Source organism: Babylonia areolata, chromosome 7 (genome assembly GCF_041734735.1).
Source record: "Babylonia areolata isolate BAREFJ2019XMU chromosome 7, ASM4173473v1, whole genome shotgun sequence".
NCBI classification, from domain to species: domain Eukaryota; kingdom Metazoa; phylum Mollusca; class Gastropoda; order Neogastropoda; family Buccinidae; genus Babylonia; species Babylonia areolata.
The window spans coordinates 30,798,449-30,816,660 of NC_134882.1; the positions used below are offsets into that span (position 1 = coordinate 30,798,449).

An 18,212-nucleotide genomic window follows, 5' to 3' on the forward strand; every position below is an offset into this window, starting at 1 on the left:
TCTTTCATTCTTTGTCTGAGCCTTAACTGTTTCCCTCCAAACCATAGGAGATAAAGATTTTTTTTTTTTTTATTACAACTGAAAAAAAGGTTCATATTGCATTCCTATCCCCTTGTGTTTTGGACTTTATTGCATAGAATGATTTTTTTATAAACATTTTGCTTTAAAGTTCTACAAAACCCTTCATGTGCTTCAGTTCTATTCAAATGTTCTACTCTCTGTAACTGGAATTTTGACATTTCTGCATCCAAATGCAATATGTTAAAATGATGAACGTTTACTGGTGCTGCCATCAAAATTCACTCATAGGCGTTCGATCATTAGCAGCTTTGTCAATGTTTTGTTGGTGACTGAACACCGGATTTCTCACACTGTTATGATAGAACTGTTTAACTCATTCAGTACGGCCAGTCCTCTCTTCTCCTCTACACAGACCCCTCGGATGTCCAGTGGGTGTCTGAATGACCCAACCTTTAGCTTCCGTCGTCAGAAATTGTGGTATTCTTTGTCAACATTCACCTCTTCAGTATAAGAGCCTTCCGCTTGCAATATTTTGATGGTGGTAATTGGGGTGAAACGCTGTTAACGTCGTCTCTTCCGCCGTTCGTATGGAAAGAGTTAAAAGGTGTTACGGTGCTTATTTCATAACCCGTAACACGAAGCGGGTCTTCTTCTTCTTCTTCTTCTTCTTCTTCTTCTTCTTCTTCTTCTTCTTCTTCTTCAGGCTTCGTTATGTGTGTTATGTTTGCAACGAGGCACATGCCCATACGCAATTAAACCATTTGTACTTGTTCTTCTTTTTCTTCTTCTTCTTCTTCTGCTGCTGCTTCATCTTCTAAACTTCCATCGTGTTTTTTGTTTGTTTGTTTGTTTGTTTTTCTCGTTCTTTCATTTATTTTACATTCTTTTGCCTCATACATGTATCCTCCATCCTTCTTTCAGTTTTCCTTCAAAAAATGTTCTTCTTTTGCTCTCTCTCTCTCTCTCTCTCTCTCTCTCTCTCTCTCTCTCTCTCTCTCGGCTCTCTCTCTAACCCTCGTTAATAAAGAGTTTTGTCTTAGCTTGCATTGTTTTGTCCTGTCATGTCTTGTCTTGTCTTGTCACACACACACACACACACACACACACACACACACACACACACACACACACACACACACACCACTTCACGAACCAAAACCAACAAACACACACAAACAAAACAAAAAGATTCTTTTTTTTTTTTTAAACGTACCTTCCCGAGAATACTAACGACACACAGCGCCAAAATCGCACTTCTCAAATACCACGCCATCTTTACCCTCGCTCTCTCTATATAAGTCGACTGCTTGTCTGTTGTGGAGATACCAAAACACGACTATGTTGTAGATCTATGCAGACCGAAATGAAAGAAAAGAAAAAGTCCCGGATGTATTCTTCTTTTGACAAGCACTGGGGATACTGATTAACATAAACTGTCAATTTCCACTGGCACACCTGAGTGGACTTGTTGAAGTTGTGGTCGTCACTGCAGTGATTTTTATAGTGGGAAGTGAATGTAGTTCCTTCGGGGTGGGTGGAGGGGCCAGAAGGAGTTTTATCGCTGTCAAGATCTTGGGAGGGGTGTGGGGGTGGGGAGGGGTGTGGGGGGAGGGGGGGGGGGTGACCAGGTGGAATGTGTGTAGGCAACCACAAAACGCCAACGGGTGTCTTTCTCTTTCTCTCTCTTGTTTCTCCCATCTTTTTAATTATAATTATTGTTCTATCTTCTTCTTCTCCTTCTTCTTCTTCTCCTTCTTCTCTCTCTCTCTCTCTCTCTCTGTCTTGTTGTCACAAGGACACACTGGAAGACTAAGCAATGCCTAAAATCTTCATCCTTGAGTAACAAAGTTTTTGAATCTTGAATCTCTCCTGTTAATTTTTTTTTCTGTTTGCTTTATAAAAAAAAAAAAAAAAGGAAAAAAAAAACATATTTTTGTTGGAGTAGACTCGATAAGTCCTAATGATAAATATAATGGTGAAATTAATCGTTTATTCAACAGGTGTGGATTGTGCTGCTAAGTCTGTTCGATAGTGGTTGAAATAAGTTACAAATAGAAAATCACAGATTATAAAAATAAACGTTTAGAGCGTATAAAATATTAATCCATTTAGATGCCGATGTAAGAAAAAATGGGTCGTGAAATATCGATCCACATCTCAGACGTGATACAACAAAATTTAGACCAGGCATATAGTTTAGCTGATTTTGTTGTTCATCGTTTTTAAGGTACAAAACATTCAAGGGATCTATTCAGCTGTGTCCATCATACAAGAAACAAGGCGAACACATTTTCTTTTATGTTCAGAAGCACTGAGTATTGAAAGAGAAAGATTCATTCGGCCTATAACAACCATGTGTATTTGAGTTCACCTTATTGTTGTCAAGTACGTTGACGTTGCTGTCACGTTTTACGAAGGCCTAATCTATTTCTGTAATTGTACAATGCTTATAAGTTTAGAGCATTAGACCCATTTTTTTCACCGTTATTCCCAATCGAGGTAGATCTATGTTTTGCCTTCGGTTTAATCATTACATGTACTTTACACTTCAGGTCCATATTGCATTAAGGGCTGTGTGGCCTGTGATGAATAAATTGTCCGTGTCCTTCAAGTTCTCACCCACACGCACTGTCACACACACACACACACACACACACACACACACACGCTTTCTTGGTCCACTGTTCTGTCCACAAAAGCAGTGGCTGTTAGTATATGCATGGGCTCAAAACGTGAACCACAGTCGTGAACTTTTCCACCGTGACAGAGCAGTTCTTGTTGTTGGTGGTGGTGTTTTTTTGTGGGTTTTTTGTTTGTTTGTTTGTTTGTTTTTTTGTTGTTGTTGTTGATTTTTACCCTGAACAACTGTCCTTCGTCCACATCATCACTGAATAAATACCGTGTATGTTGAGTGAGTCCGATAAAGGGAATGAAGTTGTGTGTGGTGCTGGTTTAACACGACTTATGGCAAATGTCATTTTCATAGTTTAGTCAGTAGTAGAGGGGCCCCCTGATGGTAGTGACAGTAGTAGTAGTAGTATAACTTTTATGAACAACAAAAAAACGCAAACGTTGGATCGTGAAAAAAAACCAACTGAGAGGATGATGGTGATGGGGGGCGGTGGAGGGAGGGGGGAGGGCGAGAATGGCTGGGAGGAGAATGGAAACATATCTGTCAGTCATCTGCAAATGAACAACCAAACCATCTGCTCCTTTCATCAGTCTCCAGTTGTTGTGTTTGGTTGTCAGTTTTCAGTCTTGGCCGTTCAAAGACTGAAGAAGACCACGTGAGGATTGTCATCAGTAATGATAGCCATCGTCAATCTAATGACTGGTACGACCGACGTCAGTGAACATGGTCCGTTAGTTGCCTGAGGCACTACATATGTATATATATTATCAGTGACTCCCCATGTCGATCTTTGATGGTAGATAACGGTGGAATGGGGCCATAGTAGCCTACAAGTTCTTTTCCTGACGAAAATGTTTAGTGTTCGTCTAATATGTGTCCGGTATTGGACTATTCCCTGAATATTGAAAAGACCAGTGTGAGTGTCTCCCTACATGTAACTTGGATTTCAATAGCTTATTTTTGACTCACTTGTGTGTTTATAAAAATAGAAAAAATTCAGTTCTTTCCAGTCATTTTGTTTAAAGCAATATTGCACCTCTGGGATGGGCATAAAAAAAATTTTTTTTAAAGAAGCCAAATTATATGCAAACTGCATTTACTGTTATATTTATATTTTTTGTATTCTCTAAACTTGGCACTTTGATCTGATATTCTGACACAACAACAAGAGCAGTCATTATCATTTTTTTGTTCAAACAGGAACTTCTTTTGCTAAGCATGGAAGTTTTATTTATTTTGCAAACGTTTTGGTGCAGATGGTAAAAAAAGGAAATTACTCTGTAATTAATGCTAGGGGACTTAATTTGCTTTAAACTGATCTTTCTCATCTTAAACATTACATTTTGAAATTATACTCAATACATAAAAAGGTTGGATTTTTTTAAAGTGTATCACAAGTAAGTCTTGAAGGCCTTGCATCTCTTGTTTCAAGTATTTTTCTAGTTTGTTTTTTGTTGTTTTTTTTGTTTTGTTTTGTTTTTTGTTTTTGTTTTGTTTTGTTTTTGTTTTGTTTTTTGTTAAACACAAAATGTATATTGGTTGCCACTATTATCATCATTATTACTGAAACAAAACTGATATGCACATCACATTTTTCAACACAAAATATACAGTGTTTAGACATATATTAATGCTCACAAAGAAAACTTTTTTTTCTCTCGAGGGCCAGATGATAAAAGCATTGGTTGTTGATGATCTATTTCCCTCAGAAAACAGAATCTATTAATTCATACCTTCATTCTCAGTCCGCTCTCTGTCACTCTTTCCTCTTTCCTTCTGTCAGCCTCTCTCTCTCTCTCTCTCTCTCTCTCTCTCTCTCTCTCTCTCTCCAAATTTCAGACGAGACGTGGCAGCAATGTCACGATGTTATTTTGCATTGTAAAGAACATATTTCTGTGCATTATTGTTTGATCAATGTCCCCGACCTCTTTGTTCCCTTTGAAGCCTAACACAATAAAGCATTCATTTGCTCTCGTGTGTGTGTGTGTGTGTGTGTGTGTGTGTGTGTGTGTGTGTGTGTGTGTGTGTAGGAGGGGGGGGGACTGGATGTAAAGAAAAGCACACAAATAAAGAATTTTGTCTTCAAGTTGTCTTCTCTCTCTCTCTCTCTCTCTCTCTCCATCACATTTTGTCCAGAAAAAATGTGCGTCGTCTTTGTAATCAAATATTTGTGTGTTTGTTCGAATGTTTAGGTGGGTTTTGTTTTTGTTTGTTTGTTTTGTTTTTTGTTTGTTTGTTTGTTTGTTTTTGTTTTGTATTGTTGTTGTTATTTTATTCGTCACCAACTTGTCACCAGAATCCAGTTATCATCTCTATTTGGCAAAGACCTGAAACAGTTCGAAATGCATTTCCGCCTTAGTCGTCAAACAAACTTGTATCAACTTCCGTCTGCTGTGCAGTTTCAAGTGGACGTTGTGAAAACAAATCATTCTTCCTGTGTCCGTGCATTTTACTAGGTTATATTTAATGAAACGATGGAAAGCCCTGACCTGAACGCCATATTTCCCCGCCTGCCTGCTTACGAACCGCCACCAAGATGGATTCCTCCCGAACAGGTACGTTCACGACACTCGTTATTAATATTATTTACGATTTTGGTGTTTTCGCTTTCATTACAGTTAGTGAGTTACGCTGTGACTGCTCTGTTGGTCTGTATACTTACTGGACTGAGCTTGCAGAAAGCAAGATCTGCGTGTGCTGCAAACACACACACACACACACACACACACACACTGGCACAACACACACATACACACACACACACACACACACACACACACAGAATAACATATACACACACTCATGCACTTTCTTTCCCTGTCGGTCTGATTATTGGTCTGTCTTTGTCCAATGTGCATAAAACACATTCAACTAAACAATGACAGGGAGGACAGTGGTTCAGTTCTCATCACCTACCATAGTTGAGTGTGCAGTGGGCTCAAATTGAAAGACTGGTGCCACACAGGCGAAGATCATCCAGTTCATGTATATATATATATATATATATATATATATATATATATATATATATATATATATATATATATATATATATATACTTTTTGAAGTGCTGCTCAGATTTCCTGACTAAACTGTAGGGTAGGGATCTGTATGAGTATATCTTCCACAAAGTTCAGGTTTGGTTCAGCACACTGTATGGATCATTTGATAGGTTTGCCAAAAAAAATCAACAGTTATAGTGAAGATTAATGTATATAACATCTGCTAAGCTGATGGCTTACAGACAGTGTGACTGCTGACTGTTCTTGATAGTAATTTTTCACAAATGTTACAATTAGTATAAAGGAAAAGATCAAAACAGAAGCAAAGCAGTAAAGTTGGTAGACCTACTGCATCACTGACAGTCTAATAATTATCAGTTGCTGTTTTTTTTCTATCACTTCCTGTTTTAGGCTAGCAGCTTCTCCTGCTTAAGATGGGTCAATGTATCTGATCCACACCCCAGCCCCAACCCCTTCGTCCCTTTCGTTTTTGAAATCAGATGTGGTGTAACATATCAATCAGCGTGTATGTTCTTATACCTCTTTGGAACTGTAGCTAAAATGGTGGTCAATTTTTTTTGTCCTCAGCGGGCAAACAATCCTGATTATGACACTGACCTTCGTTATTTTCTTCCTCGTGCTGTGGTGTTGCGAAGGAACAAGGCATCAGAAGCAGTGAGTTATGTTTGTGTTTCTAATGTTGATGTAAAGATCTGATAGTTAACAATAGTGACACACTGACAGTGATGACTTCATTGACATGCCATACACTGACCCTCACCATGGAGTATGTTCCTGCTCTATTTTGATGTAATCCAAGTTCTGCTGGAGACAGCACAGCCAAACATCATAGTTATAATCAATCAAATAAAAAATCAAATCAAAAACACTTTATTAATCCACGTGGAAATTAACTTGTGCAATCACAGCTCGTTGTAAACACCAACCTAAAAATTATCATGCGCAACATAAAAAGAGATTACAAATACTCAAATAAGAATTCTCAATAGCTGATGATAGACTATACGATAGATAAATTGATAGATATATATGTATGTGTTTGTATATATATATATATATATATATATATATATATATATATATATATATATATATATACTATCATATAGATATACTGTCCCCTGAAAGTTATATCCCAGGAACTTATCTTGCATGACACTGACACCTCCAGAACTGTAACACGTTGAGATGGACAGAGATATATGTTCAAGATGCAGGATTCTTTGTCAGGTGCCCTTAACATGTGGGATGTATTTGTAGAATAGAATAGGATAGAATATGTCTTTACTACCAAGTGTACCAGGGTCACAAGGAATATTGGGGGGGATAGTACATAGCAAGGTACAAAAATAAATTGAAAATCATACACAAACAGACACAGTACAAATTAGGATACATACAAGTGCACATCAGTATAAAAAAAAAAAAATTGTGCACACTTACATGCACGCACTGCAAGCCCACGCGCGCACACACACACACACACACACTAGATCTTCAGGTAGATGGTTGTTATCATCAGTGCGTAAGTTGTTTTGCACTGTGGTTTCAGCTGGGCTTCAACGTGCGGGGAGGGAAGGAGCACAACTGTGGCATCTATGTGTCCAAGGTCAGCAGTAATCTCCGTGTGTTCTCTACGCTTCTCTGGGAAAATCAGAACTATGTTTTTTTCATAGTTATGATGCTGTTTGAATAAAATGGTGTTTGGTGTAAGTATATGTATCAGCAAACATGGAGTATAATACAGACTCCTCCTATTTCCTGGTTGATCTGTGTTGATAATTCTGTGTCTGGAGTTAGTGCTATTGGCTGCTTTCTTTAAGGCTTAAAAAAGAATAAGGTTTCCATGATGCTGTAATTGTACCATACATATTGATTATTTTGTAGAGTAACTGTTGGTGGTATGTTGTATCTCTGTTAACGTTGTTGGTTGTATGTTGTATCTCTGTTAATGTCTTATATATATATATATATATATATATATATATATATATATATATATATATATATATATATATATATATATATATATGTATGTATGTATGTATGTATGTATGTATGATATATGTTCAGTTTAAACAGTCACTGGATTTCTTTCCTTAATTTTTGTTCTTTTTTTTTTAATTCATAATAAAAATCAACATTGCCATGCTAAAAAAAAAATTAATGCTTTCATCAGCTGTAAAGTTAGTGTAAAGATTAGCAGGTGGTGTCTGTTGCATCTGTGCTACAGGTGATATCAGTGATGCATGTGATATCTATGTTACAGGTCATGTCTGTGTTACATGTGATATCAGGGTTACATGTGGTATTTGTGTTACAGATTATGTCAGTGTTATATCAGATGTCTGTGCTACAGGTGATATCAGTGTTACAGATGATGTCTGCGATATCAGTGTTGCAGATGATGTCAGTGTTGCAGATGATGTCTGTGTTACATGTAATGTGTGTGTTACATGTGATGTATGTGATATCAGTGTTACAGGTGATGTCTGTGTTACAGGTGATGTCAGTGTTACAGGTGATATCAGTGTTACAGATGAAGGCTGTTACAGGTGATGGCTGTGATATCAGTGTTACAGGTGATGTCTGTGATATCAGTGTTGTTACAGGTTTGATGTCATGTCTGTATTACAGGTGATGTCATGACAGCGTAACAGGTGATGTCTGTCATATCAGTGTTACAGGTGATGGCTGTGATATCAGTGTTACAGGTGATGATATGTCTGTGTTACAGGTGATGTCTGCGATATCAGTGTTACAGGTGATGTCTGTGATGTCAGTGTTACAGGTGATGACATGTCTGTGTTACAGGTGATGGCTGTGATATCAGTGTTACAGGTGATGTCTGTGTTACAGGTGATGTCAGTATTACAGGTGATGCCTGTGATATCAGTGTTACAGGTGATGACATGTCTGTGTTACAGGTGATGGCTGTGATATCAGTGTTACAGGTGATGTCTGTGTTACAGGTGATGTCTGTGTTACAGGTGATGGCTGTGATATCAGTGTTACAGGTGATGTCTGTGTTATAGGTGATGACATGTCTGTGTTACAGGTGATGGCTGTGATATCAGTGTTACAGGTGATGTCTGTGTTACAGGTGATGACATGTCTGTGTTACAGGTGATGGCTGTGATATCAGTGTTACAGGTGATGTCTGTGTTACAGGTGATGGCAGATAGTGGAGCTGACCGACTGGGCCTGAAGGAAGGTGATCAGGTTGGTGATGGAATGGAGTGTGTGTGGGGTGTAGGGGGGAAAGGTGGGGGTGAGGGTGTATGTGTGTGTGTGTGTGTGTGTGTGTGTGTGAGCATGTTTGTGTATTTGAAGAGTGTGTGTGGAAGGGGGGCTAAATTGTGTGTGTTTGTTTGAGAGTATGTCTGTTCTGTGTGCATGTAATCTCTAAACAAAGTGTCTGCGGCACCAACAGTGAATGGTTCAGAACACAACAATATTTTGAAGTGAACAAAGATGACACAAAAACCAGTTGACACTGTGTGCAAAATATGTAAGTCAATTAACTTTTTTTCTTTTTTTCTTTTTTTTTTCGCTGGCATGCCACCGGGTGCTGCATATCTATCCAGAATCATCACAATAACGGATGGAGTTGAAAGTCAAGACATTTTCCCTCCTACTGTCCTAGTTGAGAATGTTTTCTGTTAATCATTCAGTTAAACATTGCGTTGGTTTTAGATACATTTTACACACTGCGTGGTTATATGCATTTTTGTAATGATTTTATATTGAGACTGAGTTATGATCCAAAGAAAAGAAGACAAACATCCATGTCAGTCACATCACAGCCATACAGTATTATTAGCAATGGCTACACAGTACATTGTGAGGGTTTTTATGAAAATTACAATACAATACAATACAATACAATACAATACAATACAATACACAAACTTTATTGTCTATACTTTGGCACACAGATGTTCTTTTTTGGCGGCAGCACATGTCCAACATAAGAAGAAGACAACAAACAAATAAAATGAATAGACTGCGCCCGGCAACCTTATATTTGAATTTGATCTTGATTCATTGATCTTTGCCAGCATGTTCTTGTGGCTGTGTTATTATTACTATTATTAGTAGTAGTAGTACTGGTAGTAGTACTTCTTTTTGTTTCTCTGTGTGTGTGTTTAACAATGTAAAAATTGAATAAAAATGTTTGAAAAAAAAAATAATAATAAAATGAATAGAAAATAAAAAAGATAAATGGCACCAAATGGAAATAGCTATATACAAATATACAGATTACTGAATTATTCAGCCATTTTGGTTTTAATCCCATCCCTCCCACCAGACACACACGCATGCACCTTAAGCCTTTCACTTCCCACCGTGGATATTTCTGCGCTTTAGTGGTAACTGAAAAATCACGTGTCCAGTCACTCATTTGCATACAGTTACCTCCCTTGCAAATGGCGACTGTCATGATGAGTGTAGGAAGCAATTTTTTGGCAAGTTTGGGGTCGATTTTGATGCGGTTATTTTTGTGTTTAAAAAAGCGAAAAGGTGTTGAGTGTGTCAATGTGGCTGCCAGAATGTACAGTACAGAAGAGGTGGCAAGAATATTTGTTTGATTTTCCACACAGCGTCGACAGTAGCAACTTAAAAAAAACGTGATAGAAAACGAAAGTAATGTTGTTGATCAACTGAAATGATTCTGGTTACCCTGATGATGATTACATGCTACAAGGTACATCAACAGGAAGGGGGCGGGGTTGTGTCAGAAGTGGCTATAGAAAAAACCCAATATTTTAGTTTGAAACTTTCATTTTGGGGTTTTCATCTTCTAGGAAACGCTCCACATGAAAGCTTCAAGCCGAAATATTGTTTACAGTGAGATTTTATGTTGTAATAATGTGTGAAAGTGTTTGTTTTCTTCCCCTGATTGGGAGTTATCTCATCCTGTCAACATTGAAGTTATGATGATAATATTCTCCATTTATTTTCCTTCAAGAAAACATTTACGTTTGCATATGTTTGAGCATAATTTTGATTTTTCGTGATTTATTTCAGAGGTTGGTGGTCATTCTGCAAAAATCACAAATAGTTCCGGAAGTGAAACGGTTAACTGATGACTGTGTTTTGGTATCCGTTGAAAATACACATTTAGTAATCATTACTACTGTTGCTTAGTGCATGTACATGAGTGTGTGCCTGCATCCATCTGTGTGCACTTTCTCTGTTGTCCATCCGAGGCAATGTGTGTATTTGATTTGAACCATTGCTTTTCTTTTTTCTTTTTCTTTTCAGATACTGATGGTCAATAACATTGACTTTGAGAGCTTGGATCATGCTGATGTAAGCTGAAGAAACTGCAAAAGTCACACTCACACGAATGCACGCACGCACATACTCACATACATGTGTGCACATGCACACACACAAACATACAAACACATACACACAAACACACACACACGACATGACACTATACCATACATACATACACTTAAAAAAAAACCAAAAAAAACAGTTCATCAGTACATGAAACATGTTTAAGCAATTAATTCAGCAGTATACACAATTGTTCAGTTGAAGATCATGATAATTGTACCGATAATATAATGCTTTGATGGGCACTCCTTTGTTATAGTACACAGGTTTATTAATTTGATAGGACACATTTTATTAGAGATTAAAGAACATTTCATGGAACTGAATAGCACAGACTCTAATCACATTCATATACACACTAGCTAAAAAATTAAGCAACATTCAAATAATATTGAAATAAGCAATGTCATTAAACACATCCGTGTGGAGCCTTTGACATGGTGAATATGAATTCACTTCCCCAGTTGGATGTGTAATGTTATGGGACCTTTAACCTTCAACCTTTAATGGCTGCAGTGCAAAAGGCACAGGCAGGGAAGGAGAGGAGAATGCCTGTATTTCCTTCTTCTTCTTCGTTCATGGGCTGCAACTCCCACGTTTACTTGTTTGTACACAGGTGGGCTTTTAAGTGCATGACTGTTTTTGCCCCACCATGTAGGCAACCATACTTTGTTTTAGGGAGTGTGCATGCTGGGTATGTTCTTGTTTCCATAACCCACCGAACACTGACATGAATTACACAATCTTTAACATGTGTATTTGATCTTCTGCTTGCATATACACACGAAGGGGGTTCAGGCACAAGCAGGTTTGCACACATGTTGACCTGGGAGATCACAAAAATCTCCACCCTTCGCCACCAGGCGCTGTTAACGAGATTCGAACCCAGGACCCTCAGATTGAAAGTCCAGTGCTTAAATCACTCGGCTATTGTGCCCATCGAATGCCTTATCATATTGCTAGCTTTAGTCATCGTTTTCTCAGAGGAACAAAACAAAATGAAAGGAAACAGATTTTATTGTAAGAGGGCATTGAAATAAGATTTATTACTTTTTTGCATCCAGCGCTCTGAGAAAGAAAAAAAACAAACAGAAGAAACAGGAAGAAGTGTTCACATTCCCTGACTTGTTTAGAAAGAATTAAACACCAGATTTGGCCTTGAATAGTTGACTCATGTTTTGCCTTTCAGGCAGTGAAAGTGCTGAAAGTGAACACTACCATAGAGATGCTGGTGCGCTACTTTCCTTATGGTGAGAGTTGTTTTTTCGATGTTGTTTGCTTGGGTTTCTTTTTGTTTGGTTGGTTGGTTGGTTTTTTATTCTGTTTGTTTTGTCTTGTTTAGTTTCCAGTACATCTTAAATGCATGCACGAGAAGAAAAATTTATGTACAGGCAACAGACAGATCACCACAGTAATTCATATACAGCAGGAGCAATGTCGATCTTCATTACACATACACGATTAGCAATGTTGGGATTTGGGTATTGTCATATGTACAAGGTAGAATCAAGCACAAGTGCATTTCCTTAACTTTGGATAGCTAAGAACATGTAATGCAGAGTAAGTCTGGTATTTGCTTGATACCAATAATAATGAAGCATTTCTGTTGTGCCCAATGATATTGAATCGTTGTTTTCTGTTGACTGTTCAACAATTTGAGTGTTTCATGGTCATTTCCCCTTGAATGTTCAGTGTTTTGAGTGTTTGATAATTATTTCCCTTTGACTGTTCAGCAATTTGTGTGTTTCATGGTTGTTTCCCTTTGTTCAGTGTTTTGTGTGTTTTGTTGTTCCACTTTGACTGTTCAGTTTTTACAGTGTTTCATGGTTGTTTCCCTTAGACTCTTCCGTGTTTTGTATGTTCAGTTTTTGTTTCCCTTTGTCCAGTGTTTTGAGTGTTTCATGGTTGTTTCCATTTGACTGTATATGGATGAAGGTGGCAAAATGGTTAAGACGCATATGTTGCAGTGCAGTATTTATGAGGATCAGGGTTTGAGTCCTGCTCTTGCCCTTTCTCCCAGGTTTGACCGGAAAATCCAACTGAGCTCATTCAGATGAGATGATTAACCAAGGTTCCGTGTTCAGCACGCACTTGGTGCACTGAAAAATAACCCATAGCAACATAAGATTTGTCCTGTGGCAAAATTATGTAAAAGAAAATCCACGCCGATAGGTACACAAATAAATAAGCATACACTCAAGGCCTGACTAGCATGTTGGGTTATGCTGCTGGTCAGGCATCTGCCTAGCAGATATGATGATGTGTTCAAGAATTTGTCAGAACGCAGTGATGATTACATGAGAAACTGAAACTGAAAACTGTTCAGTGTGTTGACTGTTTCATGGTTGTTTTCCTTTGACTGTTCAGTGAACTGAGTGTGTCGTGGTTCAATCAGTAATATGATCATGCCAACACTGATGTCTGACAGGTTACGGGCGAACGTACGACAAGAATCGTTATCAGTCGCTGGCCTTGAATCCTTCCCCTGGCTACAAGTAAAATTCAACTCTGTCACGGGGACATTTTATCTCAACTGTGGAGCCAGTGATGGGGACAACTCAAACAGGGTTCAGCACTGACCAGCTTCATTTGGCACACTTGTTATCACCTGTTTGACACAGGCCAAAACTTTTCTTGTGGTTGTGTGATGTCTTTGCTGTATCCAGTGCTGGGGTTCTCTATCATCGCCTGTATGGAGTTGCTCACCTGGCATAAATTAATAGTAAGCTGGTCATCTCATTTGACGTTTGGGGTGTGCATTGATGAATTGTAATGCAACATTCTTTTTTTTAATTTGTGTGGGAGGGAGAGAGTAACAAGAGAGAAAAGAGAAGCGACAGAAAGTGTATCTCTGTGTAGTTTGTGTGTGTGTACTGTCACCCCAAATGGGTGGGTCCTTCAGTAACAGGTCTTTTTAGTCCAGTTCTTTGCACTATCTCATGCTGTATACTGACGACTTTGTTTTATATATTTTGTTTTTTTTATTACTATCCATCATTTTCAAAGCATATACTTTATAATTAAGAATGATGGTCTCACCTGCACAATGCTATATTTTAAGTGGGGCAAGTTTTCAGTCTTCTTTTGAGAGTTTTCACTCATCACAACACAAACTGTACTCATTTTCTGTGAGGAATTAAGTTTGATTTGGGGAATGATTCTCCTGTAGTGTTATGTGCTCGTTCTCTGTTCAGTGCCTTTCTGGATTGCTTGGTCTCTGCTTTATGACAAAGAGGGCAACCAGTGGTTACCACAGGTAACAGGTCTTCCTTTTGCCTCCCTTTAGAATCTGTGAATTCCTTTCTTTTTTAACCAGAACCTTATTGTGATCTGCATATCATCTTGTTTTTATGTTTTCCCTAGAAATGGTATTGAATCGTTCACTGCTTTCTTGTCTCACGAAATCCTCTTCTGAATTGATTGGCCTTCTCATCAAATTGTAGCTGTATTTCCTTTTTTTCCTTGTAAACAGAGTTTGAGTGTGTATGATGCAAGGAGGTATCAAACCATAGGAACTGATCTGTATATGTATCTACATATCTGATCAATGAAAAATAGTTTTGTTTTTTAAATGATACCCAAAAAGAACATGAAAGTTAGAGGGAATATATTTTGTGCTCTGTACATAACGAGATATACTGTGTGATATTGTTTTAATTTACTTTGTATGATACTTAAATCTTTTTTTGTTTTGTTGTTGTTGTCATGCCTGTTTTATGAACAGGAAATTTAATGTGTTGGTAAAAGCATCATAGTGAACAGGGTATATTATGACCACATCTCTTGTGAAACAGTTTTGAAGGGTTTGTTTTTGTTCCTTTCAGAGTTTTGTTTTATAGCAGTATATAGTTTGTTGTATATCAGTAAAATGTTATAAACTGTCACCGTTCTTGATGTTTATGAAATGTTATCAACTGTCACTGTTCTTGATATTTATGTATGTCAGATTTGTGTCACAACATGTGTTCGTTTTTATTTGCTAAGTGCAAGACACACAGACATCACCAACACAGCAGTGCTGAACCTGACAGTGTGCATAACAACATGCGGGAAAGCATGCCTTCTTCATATAAAGATTTGGCTCGGGGTTATGGTTAAAATTTTTACCTTGGACGGGAGATTATCTGAGCCCTGCTTTGTGGTAAAAGAACAAACCCATGAATGTGACAGTGATAGAAGTGCATGCTGCAGGTGGGTATCGATGTGAGAAACATGTGACACGTGTGTTCAGCCAGTTTTATCACCAGTGTTGTTCACAGGTCAAAAAGCACTCCCTGTCTTTAGTCCTCATGCATGTACCGCGGTGAAGCTGGTTGGCTTTTCATCAGCTACCTCTGGTAATTCATTCTGTGAAGGTGCAGCCTGATTACTGAAAACTATATTTGTGCAGATTGGTATGACAGGCTTGTCAGTCAAGGATGGGACCTTTAAAAAATAAATAAATAAATAAAAACAATTCTTAGTATTCAAATAAGCTTTCAAACAGAGTATTTTGTGTATCCGACAGAGGTCTCCTAGCTTTCAGACTGGCAAGTCCAAGAACCGTTAGTTGTTTTTTTTGTTTTGTTTTGTTTTGTTTTAGTTGTTTTTGAGGTGTTTTTTTTATTCTTATTAATCAGTATCTGTTAAATTAACTTGGTTGAAAAAAACTACTTTTGTTGCTCATCTCTGAAGACAATGTTTAGAGGGTAACTGTCTCTGTCAGTGATAGAAACACTGATGAGGACCTTGTCAAAGGTGAGGACATCTCTCACACTGGTTCAGTTCCTTTGAACTAGATTTGTGCAGAGCTCACTTCTGGCCACTTTGTGTCCACCACAGTAAGCTTGCCATCCCTTTTTTCATTTCCCTTCATTTATTAGTGTTGGTGGGGTTTTTTTCTAATGTATAGGTAAATGTCAGAAAAACAGTTACTGGAATCAAACTCTGTCCTTGTAAGGAGTGATTTTTGCATGTCTTATGATTCTTTCCGAGTTCATTGCTTTGTAAAATGTTATTCTTTGGATGAGCGAAATATATATTCTTTCTGCATGTTAAATTGCCCCATTGTGTCCCCCCAACCCTTTTGTGTATGGCCGGTGGCCTTCACAGTTAAACCTGTCAACGTCAGTGCTTTGTAAAATGTTGACTTTGAATGTTAGAAAGAGCTTCTAATTTTTAGAGATCCACTCAGAAGGGAAAAAAAGTCTTCATATAATAGCCAGTGAAGAGATTCTGTGTTCCACAAAGCAGTGTTTTATAACAGTAATTATTGATTAGTTGATGTCTGTTTCTAATCTGTAAGCTCTCACTCTCAGTGAATTGGTGCTACCATGCGACACCTGTCTCTTTCAGTTCTGCACTTCACTCTTGTACTTGGTCATCCTCAAATTTGTATTTGTCTTCAACTCACGGCAGCTGTGGATTGTATTCCTGCTAACCCTATACCTGGCCAATGGAACTTAAAAAAGGATATTACTGTTTCTCTTGCTCGTTATGGTAGCAATTTCTACGTGTTCTTTTTATTATTTTGTTTTATTTTGTATCACTATCAGCAGATAATTATAGTAGGTGTTAACTTATCAGTAACATGCATTGCTTCTAATTCTGACATATTGTGAATTCTTTGTGTTTAGATGGCAGTGAAATATGCCCAACACTCGGCATATATCACAGATTGACATAAGTTTACATTTGGGCCAACAGCAAAGTGAGAGCTGTATTATCAATGGTTTCTCCAGTCAATTGGAAACCAATTACAGCTTCGTCTTTTGTGAAAGACTATGACTCTCAAACTAGGAGGCAAAATTGCACTGGCTTTTATTGCTGCAGCCTTGAGGGCTAGTTGGCCTTTGGGAACCATCCCAACGCCGACTGTCCTAAAACCCTCTTGGCCAAGAGAGTGAGGAAATACTTGGGCAAGACACTCTCCACTATAATCAAATTCTAGCCCAAATAGTCGGAACAGCAGTTGCCTCATCTGCTGTTCTGATAGTCATAGTCAGACACGACTGACTATCAAAGAATATTGCATAAAGTGACATTACAGGTCTATGTTAGTAATAAATGTGATTAGTGTTTGTGTTTTATTAGTGACATTCAAAGTCCTTGTTGGTAAAACACATTGTGATACGTGTTTGTGTTTTTGTATATAATACAGATCACGTTTCATGTTTGTGTTTTTAGTACAGTGACATACACATTCCTGTAAAATTGTAAATAATTCATTATAAGTAGTGTTAGTGTTTTTATACAGTGACATTGACTTGAGGTTTGGGGATAGGATCAACCTGAATGTCTTCAAAGGAAGCCTGTGCTACCTTTGGAGAAAACCAGTATCACACCTGTTCAGTGAAATCTTGAGATATGATTATGCTTTTTTTCTGCTTTTTTTTCTTTCTTTTTTTACCTCACGTTCTCTGTTGAAATTTCCATTTTGAATGAGCTTGAATTCCTTTCAACAGTGTGGGTTGTTTTAAGATAACTTTCATTCACAAGATAACTTTCATTGTGAATGCCAAGAATTGTTCAGGTCAGATTTTTTTATAACTTAAATGTTATAACTGTTGTCACTTTAGGCATGCTCTGTGTTCTCTGTAACAAAGTGAAAGGTTACGAAGATATACATTTCCATCTTTTGGATGTAACACTTTGTGTGAGGTTATGTGATTTATACAAACATAGTATATGTGTGAGGTTATGTGATTTATACATACATAGTATAAACAAACATTTTCCTCCTTTTGAATAAGTCTTCCTCGTCCTTTTGTTCTGTGCGTGAGAGAGAGAAAGAGGATGTCTGTATCATGCACGTTTACCCAGTCCTACACTGACCTGAGTATGTTAAGGTCCATCACACAGTGATATGTGAAATACAAACAAGTACTTCTGTGCAGTACACTGAACAATTAAAATAAAATAAAATAATCACCACACCTAAGCACTGATTTGTTGATTTGACCCTGTCAGATCATCTATAGGATCATGCTGTCTGTCTTCAAGTACCATGCTCCCCTCCTGAGTCGTCTCTCATCAGTTGTAGTTAGGCAAACAAAGTTCTTTCACTCTAACCTGCAGCCTTCTTTATCTCAATGTTAAATTTCGTCACTGACCTTTACTTTCGAAAGCAGACTCTTCGTATATACTCGACCTTTTTTTTTTCTTGCCCCAGTAGAGTCTGCCCCTCCCCTCACCACCCCCCCATA

At 37.8% G+C, this 18,212-nt stretch overlaps 1 protein-coding gene across 1 annotated transcript; it reads left to right on the forward strand.

Annotated features, from left to right (window-relative positions):
* Positions 1-5,020: 5,020 nt before the first annotated feature.
* LOC143283948 (PDZ domain-containing protein 11-like) lies at positions 5,021-17,746 on the forward strand. Its single transcript, XM_076590406.1, has 7 exons — positions 5,021-5,208; positions 6,244-6,330; positions 7,229-7,285; positions 8,848-8,898; positions 10,945-10,992; positions 12,218-12,278; positions 13,457-17,746. Exons 1-7 carry the CDS (start codon positions 5,128-5,130, stop codon positions 13,525-13,527), a joined length of 456 nt encoding a protein of 151 aa, XP_076446521.1. The 5' UTR covers positions 5,021-5,127; the 3' UTR covers positions 13,528-17,746.
* Positions 17,747-18,212: the final 466 nt, after the last annotated feature.